This window comes from Phacochoerus africanus, chromosome 9, assembly GCF_016906955.1.
Source record: "Phacochoerus africanus isolate WHEZ1 chromosome 9, ROS_Pafr_v1, whole genome shotgun sequence".
Classification (NCBI taxonomy): Eukaryota; Metazoa; Chordata; class Mammalia; order Artiodactyla; family Suidae; genus Phacochoerus; species Phacochoerus africanus.
Genome location: NC_062552.1, coordinates 58,472,410 through 58,490,160, shown reverse-complemented (window position 1 = coordinate 58,490,160; position 17,751 = coordinate 58,472,410). Strand labels below are relative to the sequence as shown.

The 17,751-nt window shown below is 40.4% G+C and overlaps 1 protein-coding gene across 3 annotated transcripts in view; it reads left to right on the top strand.

Annotated features, from left to right (window-relative positions):
- Positions 1-17,751, top strand: part of PEAK1 (pseudopodium enriched atypical kinase 1) — a 143,596-nt gene that overhangs the window by 113,998 nt on the left and 11,847 nt on the right. For all 3 annotated transcript variants that reach the window (XM_047795328.1, XM_047795327.1, XM_047795329.1), the window contains one exon: positions 4,074-4,819. In XM_047795328.1, the coding sequence (XP_047651284.1) occupies positions 4,074-4,819 (746 nt within the window). The remainder of the gene's footprint in view (positions 1-4,073; positions 4,820-17,751) is intronic.

Genomic DNA, 17,751 nt, shown 5'->3' with positions numbered 1-17,751 from the left:
GAGTGCTGGAGAAGCTACACGCAGCTTGTTAGCTCGGACGTGTGGCACAAGGGGAGGTGCTCTGAGAAACACGACCAACCAGAGCTGGGTCATGATAGGCCTGCTTTCTGTGCTTGAGCAAAGAATTCTCCGTCCTCAGGATCAAGTTCAAGTTCTCAAGGACAGAATGTTTTAAGTAGAGGAGTGCCGTGATCAGCTTTGGTGTTTGAAAAAAGTCTCTAATGGCTCGTGTGGTGAGGGGGGCAAAACTGGAGACAGGGATAACAGGAGCCTGCCACAGTAGTCAGGCAAGGAAGATAAGGGGCTGCTACAGTTCACTGCTTCTCACCTTCTCCACAGCACTTCACCTCTGAAAGGACTGGGTCAGGAAAATGAAGGTTTGTTGCAAAGCACATTGCTGTCATCTTGTAAATAAACTGTGGTTCTGACTTCTCACATTAGCTGCCATGAGGTAGGCCTGGGGCAGCTCTGGGAGGGAGACCTCACCATCACAGGCAGAGTTCAGTAAAGGCCAAGCCTCTACATCCTTTGTGATGTTAAGAGCCCAGAGAAATGGGGAGATGTGACTGAAAACTGAATTTATGGTGGTTTCTAAGAATGGATTGTTGATTTGCTTTATTAAGATAAAATTCACATACCATGAAATTCACCCTTTTAGAGTGTGCAATTCAATTCAGTGAATGTTAGTATATTAACAAAATTTTACAACCACTACTAGTATCTAATTCTAGAAGAGCTTCATCCCCAAACGGAAACCCATTAACAATAGCTCCATTTCTGTTCTCCCCTCCCCCAGCCCTTGGCAACCACTAATCTACTTACTGTCTCTGTGTATTTATGTATTTCTAGACATTGCATATAAGTGGAATTACATGATGTGTGGTCTTTTGTGACTGGTTTCTCTCACTTAGCGTGTTTCCAAGGCTCATACAGATGGTAGCAAGTATCAGTACTTCATTGCTTTTTATGGCTGAATAATACTCTATTGTGTGGCTATACTACATTTTGTTTATTCATTCTTCAGTTGATAAACATTAGAGTTTTTTCCACTTTTTGGCTCTTACATTGTACCTATACTCAAATGTCGCTGTGAACATTTGAGTGCAAGTTTTTGTGTAGATATATGTTTTCATTTCTCTTGAATATATCCCTAGAGTTAGAAATGCTGAGATAGGAGTTCCCGTTGTGGTGCAGTGGTTAACGAATCCGAGTAGGAACCATGAGGTTGTGGGTTCAATCCCTGGCCTTGCTCAGTGGGTTAAGGATCTGGTGTTGCTGTAAGCTGTGGTATAGGTTGCAGAAGCGGCACTGAGCGAGGCCAGGGATGGAACCCACATACTTGTGGATACTAGTTGGATTTATTTCTACTGTGCCACAATGGGAACTCCCTAGATTGTCTTCTTAATTTACCTTTTGAATTGTTCACTGCTGGTGTATAGAAATACAATTAATTTTTTATACTGAGCTTATATACTTCAATCCTGCTAAACTGGTATATTAGTTCTAATTGGTTTTGGTTGTTGTTGTCTTGGATTCCTTAGACTTTCCTATATAGAAGTTTAAGTCACCCATGAATAGAGATAGCTTTACTTCTTTTCCAGTCTGAATGTTATTTCTTTTTCTTTTCTGATTTCCCTGGCTAGGTCCTCTAGTACAGTGTAGAATAGAAGTGACAAGAATGGAAATCCTTGTCTTGTTCCTGATCTTAGTGGGGAAAAAATCTCTTCTTTCACCATTAAGTATGATTTACCTCTTGGTTTTTCATAGGTCCCCTTTATCGGGTTGAGGATGATCCCTTCTTTTCCAAGTTTGTTCAATGATTTTATCATGAAAAGTATTGGATCTTATGAGCATCTATTGAGCTGATCATGAGGGGTTCTTTTCCTCTATTCTGTTTACATTGTATATTGCATTGATTGATTTTTCAGATATTAAACCAACCTTGCATTCCTGGGATAAATCCATATTTGTTTGTAGTGTCTAATTCTTTTGTATATGTTGCTGGATTCAGTTTGCTAATATTTTGTGGGGATTTTTGTGCTTAGTAATAAGAGATATTAGTCTCTAGTTTTCTTGTAATGTCTTTCTCTTGTTTTGACATGTAGGTAAGATTGCCCTCATAGATTCCAAGTTGGTAAGTGTTCACTGCCCCTCTGTTTTTTGGAAGAGTTTGTGAAGGATTGATTTTAATACTTCTTTAAACATTGGGGTAGAATTCATCAATGAAGCCATATGGCCCTGGACTTTTCTTTGAGGGAATTTTTTAAGTCATTGGTTTAGTATCTTTACTTGTTATGGGTACCTGTACGGTTTTGCCTCTTTTTCTCTTTTAGCCCTAAATATTCATTCCTTTAGTCATTTGAGAGATATTTATTGAGCATCTATTATACACAGGCCATGTTCTTAACATAGAGGGTACTGTGATGAATAAAATGAAATTCCTGGCCCTCTTAGAGCTTAGCATTCTCATATTCTTTCCCTCTCTCATTCTCATGCTGTCTATATACATATTTTTTATTTATATATAATGTAGTTCTATTCCTTATAAAAAAAAATTGCTGCATGCCATTAGTGGAGAAAGGGGGTCCTTAGGTTTGCTTATATATCATCAGAGTTTATATAAATGCTTAGGTATTCTTGAAGAGAATTGCATGCATGGGAAATGGAATATAATATATTGCTACTACAATCATAGTTTATATTGGTTCTTCCCTTTGGCATTGCTATAAGGATATGATTTTAATAAGCCATCTTTATTCATTATTATCATCAGTAGGAGCATATATTTGTTTCCTAGGGCTGTTGTAACAAAGTACCACAAACTAACTGGCCTAAAATAAGAGAAATTTATTTTCCTGTATTTCTGGAGACTTGGAGTCTGAAATCAAGGTGTTAACAAGGCTGTGTTCCCTCTGAGAGTCTAGGTAGGATCCCTCCTTATCTTTTCCTAGCATCTGGTGGTGGTCCTCAATCCTTACCACCCCTGGCTTGCAACTGCATTACTCCAGTCTCTGCCTCTGTCACCACATGGTGTGTCTGTCTTCATATGACTTTTTTCTAGTCTTATAAGGATATCAGCTGTATTGGATTGAGGCCCATCCTAATGACCTTGTCTTAACTTAATTACTCCTACAAAGACTCTGTTTACAAATATGATCACCTTCACAAGTACCAGAGGTTAGGACTTCAGTATATTAAGTCCTGGAGGTGTCATTAATCACATACCTACGTATTTTATCTTCTTCCAAGCACAAATTCTGGAAAACAAGCAAATATGATCAGTTCTGTTAAGTAAGATTTGTTGTAAGAGAGGTTCAAAAGTAGTATCTCTGAAATCACAGTTTGTATGCCCTGTAAAATAATCACATAAGAGTTTGTGAATGAAAAGATCACATAAGAGTTTGTAAAACAAAAGTCATCTGCTCATATATGTGGTTCCCCTTATCACAATCACAGGGGTCTTATACATAGGCCAGTTTAAGCAGTGCCCGAATCCATCTCTGTAGTGAAATAAAATAACATGGTTTATGAAATTATATTTGTATATATTAGATTGACAATGACAAGTGCCGTATACAATACAATGTACCTTGGAACAAAGTTAAAAGGATAGAATAGTGTCTTCTGAGCACCAGTCTAGCTCATTTGCTAGTTCCAATTGTTTTTAATAAAGCTCCCAATATTTCTTAAAATCCGCAAGTGCTATCATCTCTACTCTGTCACAATGCAATTATTTGAGTGTCTGTCACTCCTTAGGATTCTAATGTGGTAAATATAGCACTCTTGGGGCCAGGAGGGGAGACTCTGAATTTCTTTCTGAAAACAAAGCCCATCACCCTGTTCCTATGGCAAAGAAGTACTAAGACATTGTTGGCATTTGTTCCTCCCATCAAGTCTTACCTTTAAATTTAGCTATTTGTCCTTTGTTTTCTTTCATCATTTTTGAATTAAAGCACTGACTTCTTACATTCTCAATGCTGCCTCCCTTGTTTATGTCTAAATTTCAGTTATGTCACAAGAATGAAAACTTTACTTAATTATTCTTTTTTTTCTTTTCTTTTAAAACAATACAGGGCAGTCTCGAGCAGCCATGATACCTCCCAAGCATCCACGGCAACCTAAGGGAGCTTTGGATGATGCCATTGCCTTCGGTGGGAAAACAGACCAAGAAGCACCTAATGCTTCTCAACCTACACCACCCCCACTGCCAAAGAAAATGATCATAAGAGCCAATACAGAGCCAATCTCCAAAGACCTCCAGAAATCCCTAGAAACTACTCTTTGTGTCATGGCTAATCCTACCTATGATATTGACCCCAACTGGGATGCCAGTAGCGCTGGCTCTTCAATCAGTTATGAACTCAAGGGACTGGATATTGAGTCTTATGACTCCTTGGAGAGACCTTTGCACAAGGAGAGACCTGTGCCCTCTGCAGCAAACAGCATCTCCAGCTTAACCACTCTCAGTATTAAGGACAGATTTTCCAATAGCACAGAGTCCCTGTCCAGCCGGCGTGGTCCCTCTTGCAGGCAGGGCAGAGGCATCCAGAAGCCACAGAGACAAGCACTTTATCGAGGACTTGAGAATCGTGAAGAAGTGGTGGGTAAAATCCGAAGCCTTCATGCAGATGCCTTGAAAAAACTGGCTATTAAATGTGAAGACCTCTTCATGGCTGGGCAGAAAGATCAGCTCCGTTTTGGGGTGGACAGCTGGTCAGACTTCAGGCTAACCAGTGACAAGCCTTGTTGTGAGGCAGGTGATGCCGTTTACTACACAGCTTCATATGCAAAAGATCCACTTAATAACTATGCAGTCAAGGTAAGAAAATGTTATAAATCTGCTTTTAATCTTCTCCAACACACTGTTACTGAGATGGGTCTGGTTTCTTTTTTTTTCCCCTTTATTCCTCTGTTCAGCAAAAACTTATTGAGCATATTCCTTACCTCAGATATTGTAAAAGAAAGGGGCTTAACTTACTATCTAGGTGAGAAAACAGATGTATAGGGACAGAATTAGAGCACAGTATACTGAATGCCAAGATAGAAGTAAGCAGGACCTTAACCCAGACTCCAGATGCCAGACAATTCTTCCTAAAATAGGTAATCCTTGAGCTGTGATTGTTTGCAAAGGTTACCTGTACAAATGTGGTCTATCATGTACCTTCTACTCTGTTTCTAGCAAATAAGAGACCCTTGTTTTCTGACTCCTCTAGCAAATAAGAGACCCTTGTTTTCTGACTCCTCTGTTTCCTAGAGAAACATTTTTATAGAGGAAGGTAACCAATATTTGTTAATGTACCAGGAATTTTATAGTCTTATGTAATTTAATCTTCACGTTGACTTCATGGGGTTAATTTTTTTTTTCTTTTGGTCCCACCCACCGCATGTGTAAGTTCCTAGGCCAGGGATTGAGCCCATGCCACGGCAGTGACCAGGGCCTCTGCAGTGACAATGATGGATCCTGGGGTTAAGATCTTTTTATCTATTCAACAGATGAGAATAATACGGCTAGCAGTTAGTAAAGGTAGATTTAAACACAGATCTCTCAGACTCCAGTTTATACTTTGATTATTAATTTCTTAAATGTATATCACCCATTCCATACAACCCACTTCTTTCAGAGGGCTAAAACTCTTACCATCAGGAATTTTTGAGCAGTTACAGTCACTGTAACAGTAAGCCCTAGGCTTCATCAGTGTGATAAAAAAAAGCATGCACTTTGAAGTCCAAAAGATCTGGGTTCAAATCCTGACTCTGCCACTAAGTAGCTCTGTCATAAGTTGCTGCTCTGAGTCTCAACTTCCTCAGCTTTAAAAGGGATAATGGGAGTTTTCTTGTGGTGCAGCGGGTTAAGGATCTGGTCAGTTATCACTGCAGCGGTTCCAGTTGCTATTGTGGCATGGAATCAATTGCTGGCCCAGGAACTTTCACATGCCGTGAGAGTGTCATCCCTTGTGGCTCAGTGGGTTAAGAACCCAGCATAGTGTCCATGAGGATACGGGTTTCATCCTTGGCCTCTCTCAGTGGGTTAAGGATCAGGCGTTGCCACAAGCTGTGGTGTAGATCGCAGATGCAGCTTGGATCCTGCATTGCTGTGGCTGTGGCTTAGGCCAGCAGCTGCAGCTCCAATTTGACCGCAGCGTAGGAACTTCCATATGCCGGAGGTGCAGCTGTAAAAAGAAGAAAAGAAAGAGAGATAATAGGAGTTCCCTGGTGGCCCAGCTGTTAAGGATTCAGCATTGTCACTGCTGTAGCTTGGGTTTGATCTCTGGCCCAGGAACTCCTGCATGAGGTAGGCAGGTGCTGCCCAAAAAAGTGGGGGAAGGGAATAATAATGGTGCCCATCTTGTAGCGCTTTTTGACTAAAAGAGAACTAAATGTCTCTGATAAATTTCAACTTCTTTCACTTCTTCCCTAGATTACTTTAAGAAAGTAACAGTCTTTGAGCCTCAATTTCCTTCTCTTTCAGATGTTTACAACAATGATGTATCTAGTTTTCAGGACTGAGGTTAGGCTCAAGTGAGGTGATACATTGAAAGAATTTCTGAAAACATAGAGCTCTCTGTAAACTTAAGGTAATGTTCCCCCTTCCCATAGTCCCTTTTTACTGATTCTCTTCACTGGTTCAAAACCAATTAACATATCTAAATGACTTGTATGTGTTAATTTAGCTTCGAAAGACCAGATGGTGTCTTAGTAAATTAATGGATAAAGTAAACGATTGGCCTTACCTGTCTATCAAGACAGAATATATATTTAGATCAGACCTTCAGCCGGCTGCTCTCTGCAGTTGCAGGACCGTCACCACTTTACTCTCTGGTGGCACTTGCAGAGTGACCCTGTGCCCCAGCCCACACTTTTTAAATTAAACCGAGGGATAAACTGCAGACAGAAGATCTAGATATGAGTTAATATATTACTGTTGAGTCTAAAAAGGCATTTTGAGATTCTTTGTAGCATATCAATTGGGGTTATGGGGCCTCATCTATCTTGGGCCTTTATTGCTACAAAATCATCAATGCAGGATGAGTACCTATTTCAGAAAGGGACATTGAACTATCTGTTTTTTTTTTTCAAAACAACTGAGAAGTAGGGCTTGACTAACTTTATGTATTATTGCTGTGCAATCTTGTCTCTTTCCCAAATCAATGGTCTGGTATTGATTTCTTTGCTTGTAATGATGCAAAAGCAATCTCCAAAGAACAGGTGGCAAGTGGTTATATACTGGGAGATGTTGGCAGGTTTGGGAAAGGATGTTTTACACTAAATGGTGAATATAAATGTCTCTTTGAAGACCCTCTGGGCGTTTCTAGAAGTACCCAATTGATAGTACAACCTTAAAGGAATAAATTACTAGGACACTGTGAACCCTACCTTTGCAGAGATAAGCAAAAAAAGACCAGCAGTTGGCTCACATAACTTTTCACTGTTTGTCTTCTTAACATATCCCTTTCCATACTAAGGGAATTTAGAGTAGGCTAACAGGTATGACTGTCTCTTGAAGAAGCTAAAAGGTCTGTAAAAATGTTGCAAAAGGAAGTCACTGCTAGAATTTAATAATTTGAAAGCCAAGGGATTCTACCCCTTAAATGCCAAATACCCTGCAGTGATAAAGAGTACTATGATCTTTACCTTGAGTGTTGTCTGACTTTGCTCAGGCCACCCTAACAAAATACTGTAGACTGGATGGCTTAAACAAAATAAATTTTCTCATAGTTCTGAATGCTGGAAAGTTCAAAATCAAGGTTCTAGCTGATTTAGTTTCTAGTGGGGGGCTCTCTGCCTTGCAGATGGCTGCCTTCTTCCTGTGTCTTCACATGGCTGAGGTGGGTGGGAACTTTCTAGTGTCTCTTCCTATAAGGATACTAATCCATGTCAGGGCCTCATTTAGCCTTAATTACCTCTTTGTAGGCCCTATCTCCAAATACAGTTAAATCACCTTGGGGGTTAGCACGTCAACATATGAATTTGGCAGGAGGGGGGTAAACAATTTAATCCAAAATGTTCTCTCCCTGCCCCCCACATTGAATTCATATCCTTATCACATACAAAATATGTTCAGTTCATCCCAGTAGTCCCAGAGTTCTTAACTCATTCTAGCATCAACTCTAAAGTCCAAAGTCTCACGTGAATATCATCTAAATCAGATATGGGTGAAACTTAAGGTCTGATAAATCCTAAAGCAAATTTCTTCTCCAAATGTGAACCTAGGGAAATAGTCAAGTTATGTGCTTCCAAAATACAGTGGTGGACAAGCATAGGATGGACAACCCCATTTAAAAAGGGAGAAATCGAAAAGGAAGAAAGGGATGATGGGTCCCAAGCAAGTTCAAAACCTTGCAAGGCCAATTCCATTAAATACTGAGGCTCAGGAATAATCCTCTTTGATTCAGTATTTTGTCCTCCAGGCCCACTGGAGTGACAGCATCAACCATGTGGCTCTGCTGGGCCCCTTGATCTTTGGCTTTTCGTAAGGGCCCACCCACATGGCTCACTGTCAGGGCAGGGTCACTCCTGGCCTTCCCAATCTGGAGAAGCATCCCTACCCTTCTAAACAGAAGAGGAAACTGCCTTGCCCTGGGCCTGTGGTGGGAGTAGCAGCCCTTGAATATCTGGAATGCCTTCAGGGTCATGCTTCCCTTTCCTTAAAGAATAGTGCTCTTTCACAGATAAATAGCTCCATGGTCCAGTCCTGAAGCATCCAAGAAGTCCAACAGCCTTCCTTCATTCCACGCAGCTTTCTCTGTCCCTTTAGTTCAAACTGACAGTGCCTTTGCTGGTATAATCCCACCTCTATTTCTGGCTTCTGCTGAGATGGCTGATTAAGTCCATGAGTCACACTCTGATGTCTTTATCAAGTGGTTATTCAGCCACACCCTTAGTATTCTCTTTAGAACAAGCTTTCTCGTTTTTTACAATATGGATAGGCTGAGAGTTTTCAAATCTTCAAGCTCTGATTCCTTTTTGTCCAACAATTCCTTCAATTCTTCTCTCTCCCTTTGCCCTTTACTATAAGCATCTAGGAAGAAACAAGCCATTCCTTTAACATTTTGTTTAGAAATCTCTCAGCTAAATATTTAGTTTCATAGCTTACAAGTTCTGCCTTTCTCAAAATGCAAGAGCACCATTTAGCCAAGTTCTTTGCCATTTTATAAGAAAGTTCATCTTTTTTCTAGTTTCTGATGTGTTCCTCATTTCTATCTGAGACTTCACTAGAATCACCCTTAGTGTTCATATTTCTGGCAACAGTCTATTCAGGGGTATCTAGGCTTTTTCTCTCAGGCGTCTTAAAACTCTTCCATCTTCTACCCAATTCCAAAGCAGCTTCTTCTGTATTTTTGGTTATTTGTTAAAGCAATACCCCACTTCTCAGTAACAAAATCTTAATCTTAGTCTGCTTGAGCTGCCATAACAAAATACGATAAACTGGATGACTAATGAATAATAGGAATTTATTTTCTCCCATTTCTGTAGACTGGAAAGGGAGAAGATTCTCTTCCTGGTGTGAGACATGCCAGGGGTGGGGAGGGTGGAGGAGAGAGTATGCACATTGGGGGGTCAGGGCTTTAACTTATGAATCTTGGGAAGACAAGTTCAGTCCATAGCTTTATTTGGTTTTTCATTCAATGTGAATAGCTTTATTATTTTTGTTGGTCTTAAACTAAAAGACATCACAACATAAAATAAGGAAAGGTATATTTGGGAGTTCCCTGGTGGCCTGGCAGGTTAAGGCTCCAGCATTTTCACAGCTGTGGTACAGGTTACTGCTGTGGTGTGGATTCAGTCCCTGGCCCAGGAATTTCCACGTGCCATGGGTATAGCCAGAAGAAGGAAAAAAAAAAAGAAAAAAGAAAACAGAAAAGTAGCTTTGGAGTCAGCTTAATGGGTCCAAATTCTGAATCTGTTGTTGTGTATTCCCAAGCAAGTCACATACCTCTCCCTTTTCACTTGAATGGATACTCGCTGCTGTACCTACCTCCCTCATTAGAGGTTTATATGCATATGTGTTTATGTAGTGAAACTGCTTTTATAAATTGTGAAGTACATGTAAGAAATGCATTGTTGTTATTAATAATGGAAAAATTACTTCTCAACATTCTCTTGGTCACTATCATTCTTTAATATTAGGTACTAGTCTTGAGCATGTTTTGATAAGCTCTGCACTTAGATTATTTTCTTGCTCATTTCTTCAAAGACATAAACATCTTTCCTTAAGATTATGAGAGAAAGCTACTAAATGTTACAACCCTCTAGAATTTTAGCACTGCCCCAAATTGGAAACAAAGTGCCTGATATTAAGTAAACAATTTAATAACTTATGGTAGAGCAGCCCAGTGGAATGTTTGCAGAGGTTAAAAATGGTCATTATGAAGACTATATATAATCAAGGGAAACATTTTTTGTAAAATGTCATATGGAAATAGCAGAATATCAAGTATTATGATCACTTTAAAAAATTGACCTACAAAATGGTAATATGCAAATAATTTCTATGTTAGAATGTTGATGATTATAGGCAATGAAAAACGATATCATTCACTTACATGTGGAATCTAAATCATGGCACAGGAGTTCCCATTGTGGCTCAGTGGTAACGAACCTGAATAGTATCCATGAGGATGCGGGTTTGATCCCTGACCTCACTGAGTGGATTAAGGATCCAGCATTGCTGTGGCTGTGGTGTAGGCTGGCAGCTACCGCTCAATTTGACCTCTAGCCTGGGAAACCACATGCCGCGGGTATGGCCCTAAAAAAAAAAAAAAAAGGTAGGCAATGATGTCCTGGTGTATAGCATAGGGAACTATGTCCAATCACTTGGGATGGGACATGATGAAAGATAATATGGGAAAGAGAGTGTGTATAGATCTATGACTGGGTCACTTTGCTGTACAGCAGAAATTGACAGAACAATGTAAATAATCTATAATTTTAAAAAAATTCTATGTTGGCTAGATTATGAGGCAGAGTTGGGAGGCAACAAGGAAGGGAGCTGAAATAGAGCCAAAGAAACTGCTCTTGTCACGTGAAGCACAGACTTCCGAATAAGTTATTGCTGAGTTTGGTTTTCTGACTATTTCTAAGGGTCTAGAAGTAGCTCCTCCACCTGTTTTAAGAAGCAATGCTTGTTTCCACTGGAGCACTTGAGAGTCTGTGATAGGTGAAGGAAATGGCTTAAATTTTAGGAATTCTCTTTATGTGATATTAGTTATATCTTAAAATCTGTTGGTTACTTTTTTTTTCCTATGTTCCTGCTGGTGGCCAATAAAAATCCGTGAAGGAAAAAAAATGATATCATAATATCTTTTCAATGAAAACTAAGGAATTGGAGATTTTTGGATCATTTGACACTGAGCTTCTTGAAGGCAGGTATCCTTAGTTATTCATTTCTATAGTCCCATCCTCCCAACACAAATTATAAAATAGCTCCTGTTTTAGGTTCCCCAGCTTTGCACACACTCTGGACTGCTCTTCTGGGAAGAGCATTGTCATCTGCAGGTGACCTATTTCAGAATCACCTGTGGGATCCTCATTAAAAATGTAGTTACCTCGATCCATCCCACACCTACGGTATCAGTGTCTCTGGAAGTGAGGCCTCGGTAACTGCATTGTTAAAAGCACCACCATGTGGTTCCTCCACACAAAATTTAAGGAACGCTGACATAGTGGTTAAGAATTTGGGCTGTCAGAGTTCCCGTCGTGGCTCAGTGGTTAACGAATCCGACTAGGAACCATGAGGTTGCGGGTTCGGTCCCTGCCCTTGCTCAGTGGGTTAACGATCTGGCGTTGCCGTGGGCTGTGGTGTAGGTTGCAGACGCGGCTCGGATCCTGTGTTGCTGTGGCTCTGGCGTAGGCCAGTGGCTACAGCTCCGATTCAACCCCTAGCCTGGGAACCTCCATATGCTGCGGGAGCGGCCGAAGAAATAGCAACAACAACCAAAAAAAATAAAATAAAATAAAATAAAAAAAGGATTTTGGCTGTTAAGCCAGACAGACCTGGGTTTAAATTTGCACTTTAGCAGCTTTGCAGCTGTGTTACCTCAGCCCAGTGACTTGCCTTTTCTAAACCCAGTATCTTTATGTATAAAATGGAAAAAATATTTCATTCTTCTTAAAGCCATTGTGAAAAAATCACGTCAGTATGTCCAAAGAGAGATATATAGAGGGCTCAGAGCATCATTTGGCACAAAGTAAACATTTCGTTAATGGTAGTTATTTATTCTCTCCTCTCTTCTCATATACCTAGAAATCTCCTATGTTATCTTAAAGAATCCAGCTCTGTGAATTTTCTTCTCTGATCTCTTGAGAAAGTGTTGACAGCTCTTTTCTGTGTACCCACTCTACATAGCTAGTAGATTTTTCTACCACTGCTTTATCATGCTGTACTTCCACAATTATGCAGTATTACCATTATACAATTAAAGTAACATGCCAGCCCTTCCCTCTCTTACACTTGGGCGTCCCTGTGGCAGGAACCATGGCTTATTAATCCATATATTCTTATTATGTTTTTAATCTAATATCCTTAGCATTAGATAGCAATACAAACTAATATAGTATGGTGTTCATAGTGGACATTCAATAAATATTTCTTGGAGTTTCCCTTTGTGGCTCAGCAGTTAACGAACCCGACTAGGATCCATGAGGATGCAGATTTGATCCCTGGCCTCCCTCAGTGAGTTAAGGATCCAGCATTGCCGTGAGCTATGGTGTAGGTCACAGACACAGCTCGGATCCCGTGTTGCTATGACTGTGGTATAGGCTGGCAGCTATAGCTCTGATTTGAGCCCTGGTCTGGAAACTTCCATATGCTGCATGTGCAGCCCTAAAAAGCAAAAAAAAAAAAAAAAAAAAAAAACTTCAATAAATATTTCTTGACCTTTCAGCAGATACTTACTGTATATAGCATTGTGATATCTGTGTAGGCTTAAAAAAATACATATGAGTAAGACAAAAGTCTTGCCCTCAAGGAGCATGTGTTCAGTAGTAAAGACATAAGGCATAAATAACTCTTAAACAAGACAGATTGTGATGAAGGTTCAGAGTGGTATATGGAGATGTAAAGATGAATAAAGATTAATGAATGAAAGAAGTCATCGTTAACACTTATCTCAGGGCTGATTAAAAAAAAGGGCCTATAGCATCCACTTCACACTCTTTGTGGTGAATACAATGCATGAAGAGAATAGTGGAGAATTGAGTATGGAGAGAATAGTGGAGATATTTGGGAGCAAATTTAGAGGCTTTGATTGATGAATTTGAGAGATTAGACTTTATTCTGTGTTTTGTGGAAAGCCATTAGGGATTTTTAAACAGTCAGATGATGTAAGATTAGTAATTTTAGAAGTAAACTGTGGTAGAATAGTCCAGAAAGACTAGAAGCAAAGAAGCCCATCATTATGCTCTTGTAATAGTCAAGATAAATAATAATGAGATCCTGAAATAGGACCGAGAAAAAGAAGGGACAGGTGGTAAAAGAGCTGAGGCAGGCAATAGAACATGTCTGGTGAGTGGCTGGATGTAGGATGGGGGCAGTGATGCTAAATTTTAAGGAAGAGTTACCCCGGGGGGATGGCGATGCCATTAACTGAAATGTGACTCAGAAAAGCCAGAAAGATGAGCTCTTTCTGGAGCATGCCCATGGGACAGCCAAGTGAAGAGAAAGCCTATAGCCAGATAAAAATGTGGGCTTGGTACTCAGAAGAGAGGTAGAGGTTATCTAGTCCTCTCATAAACTTGATTTAGTTCAAACTGTGGGAATGTCTGAGATGGTCATGGTACAGTCTGCACATTGGGAAAAGGCCCTTATATCTAAGTGATCCAAAGCAGGAGAGTTGGGATAGAATGTAGCAAAGGACAAGAACCCACAGATCAGAGTTCAAGATTGAAGAAGGCTTGAGCAGGAGAAGACAGGAACGCAATCTCTGATGAATCTCCAAAAAATACAATTTTAGTAATAGTGGGAGTGGATGTCACATGCAGTGAGTTAGCGGGGGTATGGAACAGGGAGGCTGTAGAGGCAGTGAGCACAGCTTCTTTTCAAGCATTTTGGTGAAGAAAAGTCCATACTGATTCCCAGGCAATATTTAACCTTCAAGTTCTGTTTCTGTCCCCTTCATGTCTTCTTTTATCCCCCATCACTCTTTGGTGAGCCACCACCCAGTAGGTTAGACTATCTGTCTCTGTATGTTGGCTGGCCTCCAACCCTTAACTTCCCTACTCTGAGTAAAATCTACCTTGCTTTTTCCCCCTTTCAAAGAACCTGGGTAGCTACTGACCAAACACACAGTCTTCAAAGTAGACTCAAATCAGCTCTAGAAAGGCAGGCCTTCATCATTCTACACAGAAAGATACTGAGAACAGAGAGAAACGGTTATGTTTGCATAGCGTCACTAACTTCATGGCAACTTGATTCCAACGTGGAACCTTGCCCTATTATGTCATACCTGAGTCAGTAGGTTGGCCTTGCTGTGCCCCATTGTTATCCCTGAATGGACAAATGGCAGCCTTTTGCTTAGAAGCAGGGTGGACAATTAGTAAAATCATGGCTCAGTCTCAGTGGGACAGTCTTTTGTAACTGTTGCCATGAGATCATTTTCTAACAAATGCTGCTAAGTGAGTCCACATGACAAATTTGATGGAAGTACTTTGAGGAAGTTGATGAAAATCTCATATAAGCAAAAAGTATAAATTTGTGACTTATTTTTCCAGCAGCTCTAACTCTGTGGTCATAGGTGTCTTCTCCTTTTAAAGTAGTCCTGGTTTTCGTTCTCAGGAATAGAGCACACAAAGCTCAGTGAAGATGTACACTTCCTATTTCAGCAGTGGAACAGCTTCTTTTCTTCCAGCTATGTCAAGAATCTTGTTAAAAGCTTTTAATAAAGTAGAGGTGAACTGTGGATACCAGCATCTTTTATTGCATTTTGACTCTGGAGTCTCCGTTGATCTCATTTGGGTGGATGCTGAGAAAGCAAGACACTAAATGAAAAACATTAATGGGAATAACTGTGATTGGTAGGAATTTACAGCTAGTTCAGACTATAGACTCAGGCAATTAATTACTGGCTTAGTGACAAGGAAAAAAACGAGGCAGGAAACTACTTTCACTTCCATAATTCAACACAAATATTCCCGCTGTTGAAACTTCACAGAAAGCAATTGATCAGCAACCAGTTAAACACACTTGTAGTCATCCTAGGTCAGTGTCCACTTCATTTCAGAGCCGAATGCATACAGAAGTGCCTTAAAGTCTCAACTGGGAATTGGTTTGGAAAGGAGAGGTTTTGGGTACTTACGTAAACCTAGAATCGAAATGAATTGTCTAGTGGGAAAAGAGCCATTGCTTTATTTAATGAGGTGAGAGGACGTAGATGGGAATTATAAATTGAGATTCAAATTAATTGAATTCTTAATCTGGTCCCTCAGCTGGTTATTGAACTGCTCTATGCCTCAGCTACTCTAGTGTGACCATCCTAGGTGTCATTCTTTCAGCCCAAATTACTGGCTCAGGAGCACAAGTGATGTTCTTTTGATCTGCACACTGAGTAGAAACATAAAAAAACTTTGATGAGTACAAGTCACATAAAAACATAAAACATAAATAAAATATTAAAATCTTATACAGTTGCCTTCTTGAATTTCTCTTCTAGGCTCCAAAATGTCTTTTGGAAATGTCAACATTTTTGTAGCAATTCAAGCTGTAAGTTACCTGGCCTGCCTGACAGGTCTCATAGCAGATTCACAGCAGCGTGGAATTCTGAGTACTTGGGGCCCAGACAGCATTTGTATATTAAATACTTAATCCATTTTGAATATATTTATAACAACATTGTGTTGTGGATCTTGGCTCTGTAGCAGCAACATCTCCTAGGCAGATCAAGGAATTGAGTTCAGTCAGTGATGAGCCTGTATTCTTAGAGTGAGGTTGTACCAAGTAAGGAATGTCAATTTAGAATTCGCCGGTTTTCATTCTGTATGCTTTCCTGTATGCAGTTGTGCTTTTGGGTAATGTGACAAAATAGCACAGATGGTATAGTGTGTGTGATCTTCAGTGTTTCTCATTTTTGTCCCTCTACAATTCATTCCCTACAATATCCATCTCACTTAAGGTCCACTGAGGCGCTGTAAAGTGCACAATGTGAGATAGGAATGTGAATCCCTGCTGATAAAGTGGAAGTCAGCTGAAGGCATACTAGGCCAACTGGGCCCATAACAGAAAAATAAAAGCCAATGTAGAGTATTTTAGAAGAGCCCTGTATTTTATAATTATTGCTTTCTTTGGGGAAAAGAGAAAATTGAATGGAATGATGAAGAGCTATGTTATTTTGTTTAGTCTTGTGCAGTACAACCCCCCTGAGCTTCCAAGCCAGCCTGGACTCAGCAGACAGCCCTCATTGTTCAGATTTTACTCACTGGCGTAGTCAGGTCATGAGGGTTTATTACTCAGGTTTATCTGCTGTTGCCCCCTCCCTCCCCATCTCCTCGCCAACTTCCAACTGTTTCATAAAATTCATAAAAGCTATTCATATGTTCTCACTGCTCTGAGTAAGTAAGCCTTGTGGCTAGCCAGATGAGATGTCATCTTTCTCAGTATTTGTGCAGATATACTGAGCAGAGCCTAGGGGCCTTGCTCTGTGCTTGGCCCTAAAGATACAAATATCTTCTCTCAAGACAGACAAAAAATGTGACAGCTGTAATGATAGAGACGTGTACATGAGATGTAGATGAAACACAGAAAGGAGGCTTAGGGTTTTTAGCACTTTTCCTCTTTGACAGACACAACACATGTGAGGGCTTTGACAAAAATAAGTGGGAACCCCTCAGGCAGATGAGGGGTGAAGAGGAGCCACAATCCGAGAGAACACCTGGAGAGAAGGAGTGGGGCCCTGGCTGCAGATAGTTCAATGTGGCAAAAGGAGAAGAAACATGATGGATGAATAAGACTAGGAAGGGAGGCCAAGCCAGGACTTTCTCCTGTGAAGATAATGAGGAACCACTAGGAAGTTTATCCAGTTTTTTTTTTTTTTGAAAAGTGGCTCTGGTGACCACATAGAAGGTGTTTTTGAGGAGAATCACATAAGGGGCAGAGAGACCAGGTGGAAATCTTTTGTAGTAAGACCAGCAAATGATAATGGTAACCAGTGACATGGAGAAAAGAGGATACTTTGGAAGTTAAATGGGACCTAATTCAATAGAGGTTGGTAATTAACTGAAGCACAGAATGAAGATGAAGGGAAAATCCAGAGTGAACCTGATTTCTCAGCCAGATGTTGGGACAGATAACAGAGTCATTCACCAAGAGAGAGTATACTGGAAGAACAGGGAATTTGGCGAGAAAAGGTTCAGGTCCAGTTATGTTGAGTTTAAGGCATCTACGTAGAGGATGGGACATGCATGGAGGGAAGTCAGGTAGGCCACTGAATAGATAAGTCTAAAGCTCAGAGACAGATTGGGTTACAAATGTAGATGTGGAAGCAGAAATGTATCATAGTGGTTGGAACCATGAGTTTACTGAAGAGAATGTATCAGTGAGAAAAGGAGAGAGCAGAAACCCATCCCTCCACCCCTACCCACCCCAAACACCAGCATTTCAAGGAGCCTTTGGAAGGAAGGGTCAAGTAAGTAGAAATGGATACTATCCCTCCCCATTCAGCAGCTGATTTATTCCATAGCCATGCCATGCTGTTTAGCCAAATGTCCACCTTCTTTCCCCCACCACCACCACTTCGTTGCCTTAGGCTGAATGTCTGTTCC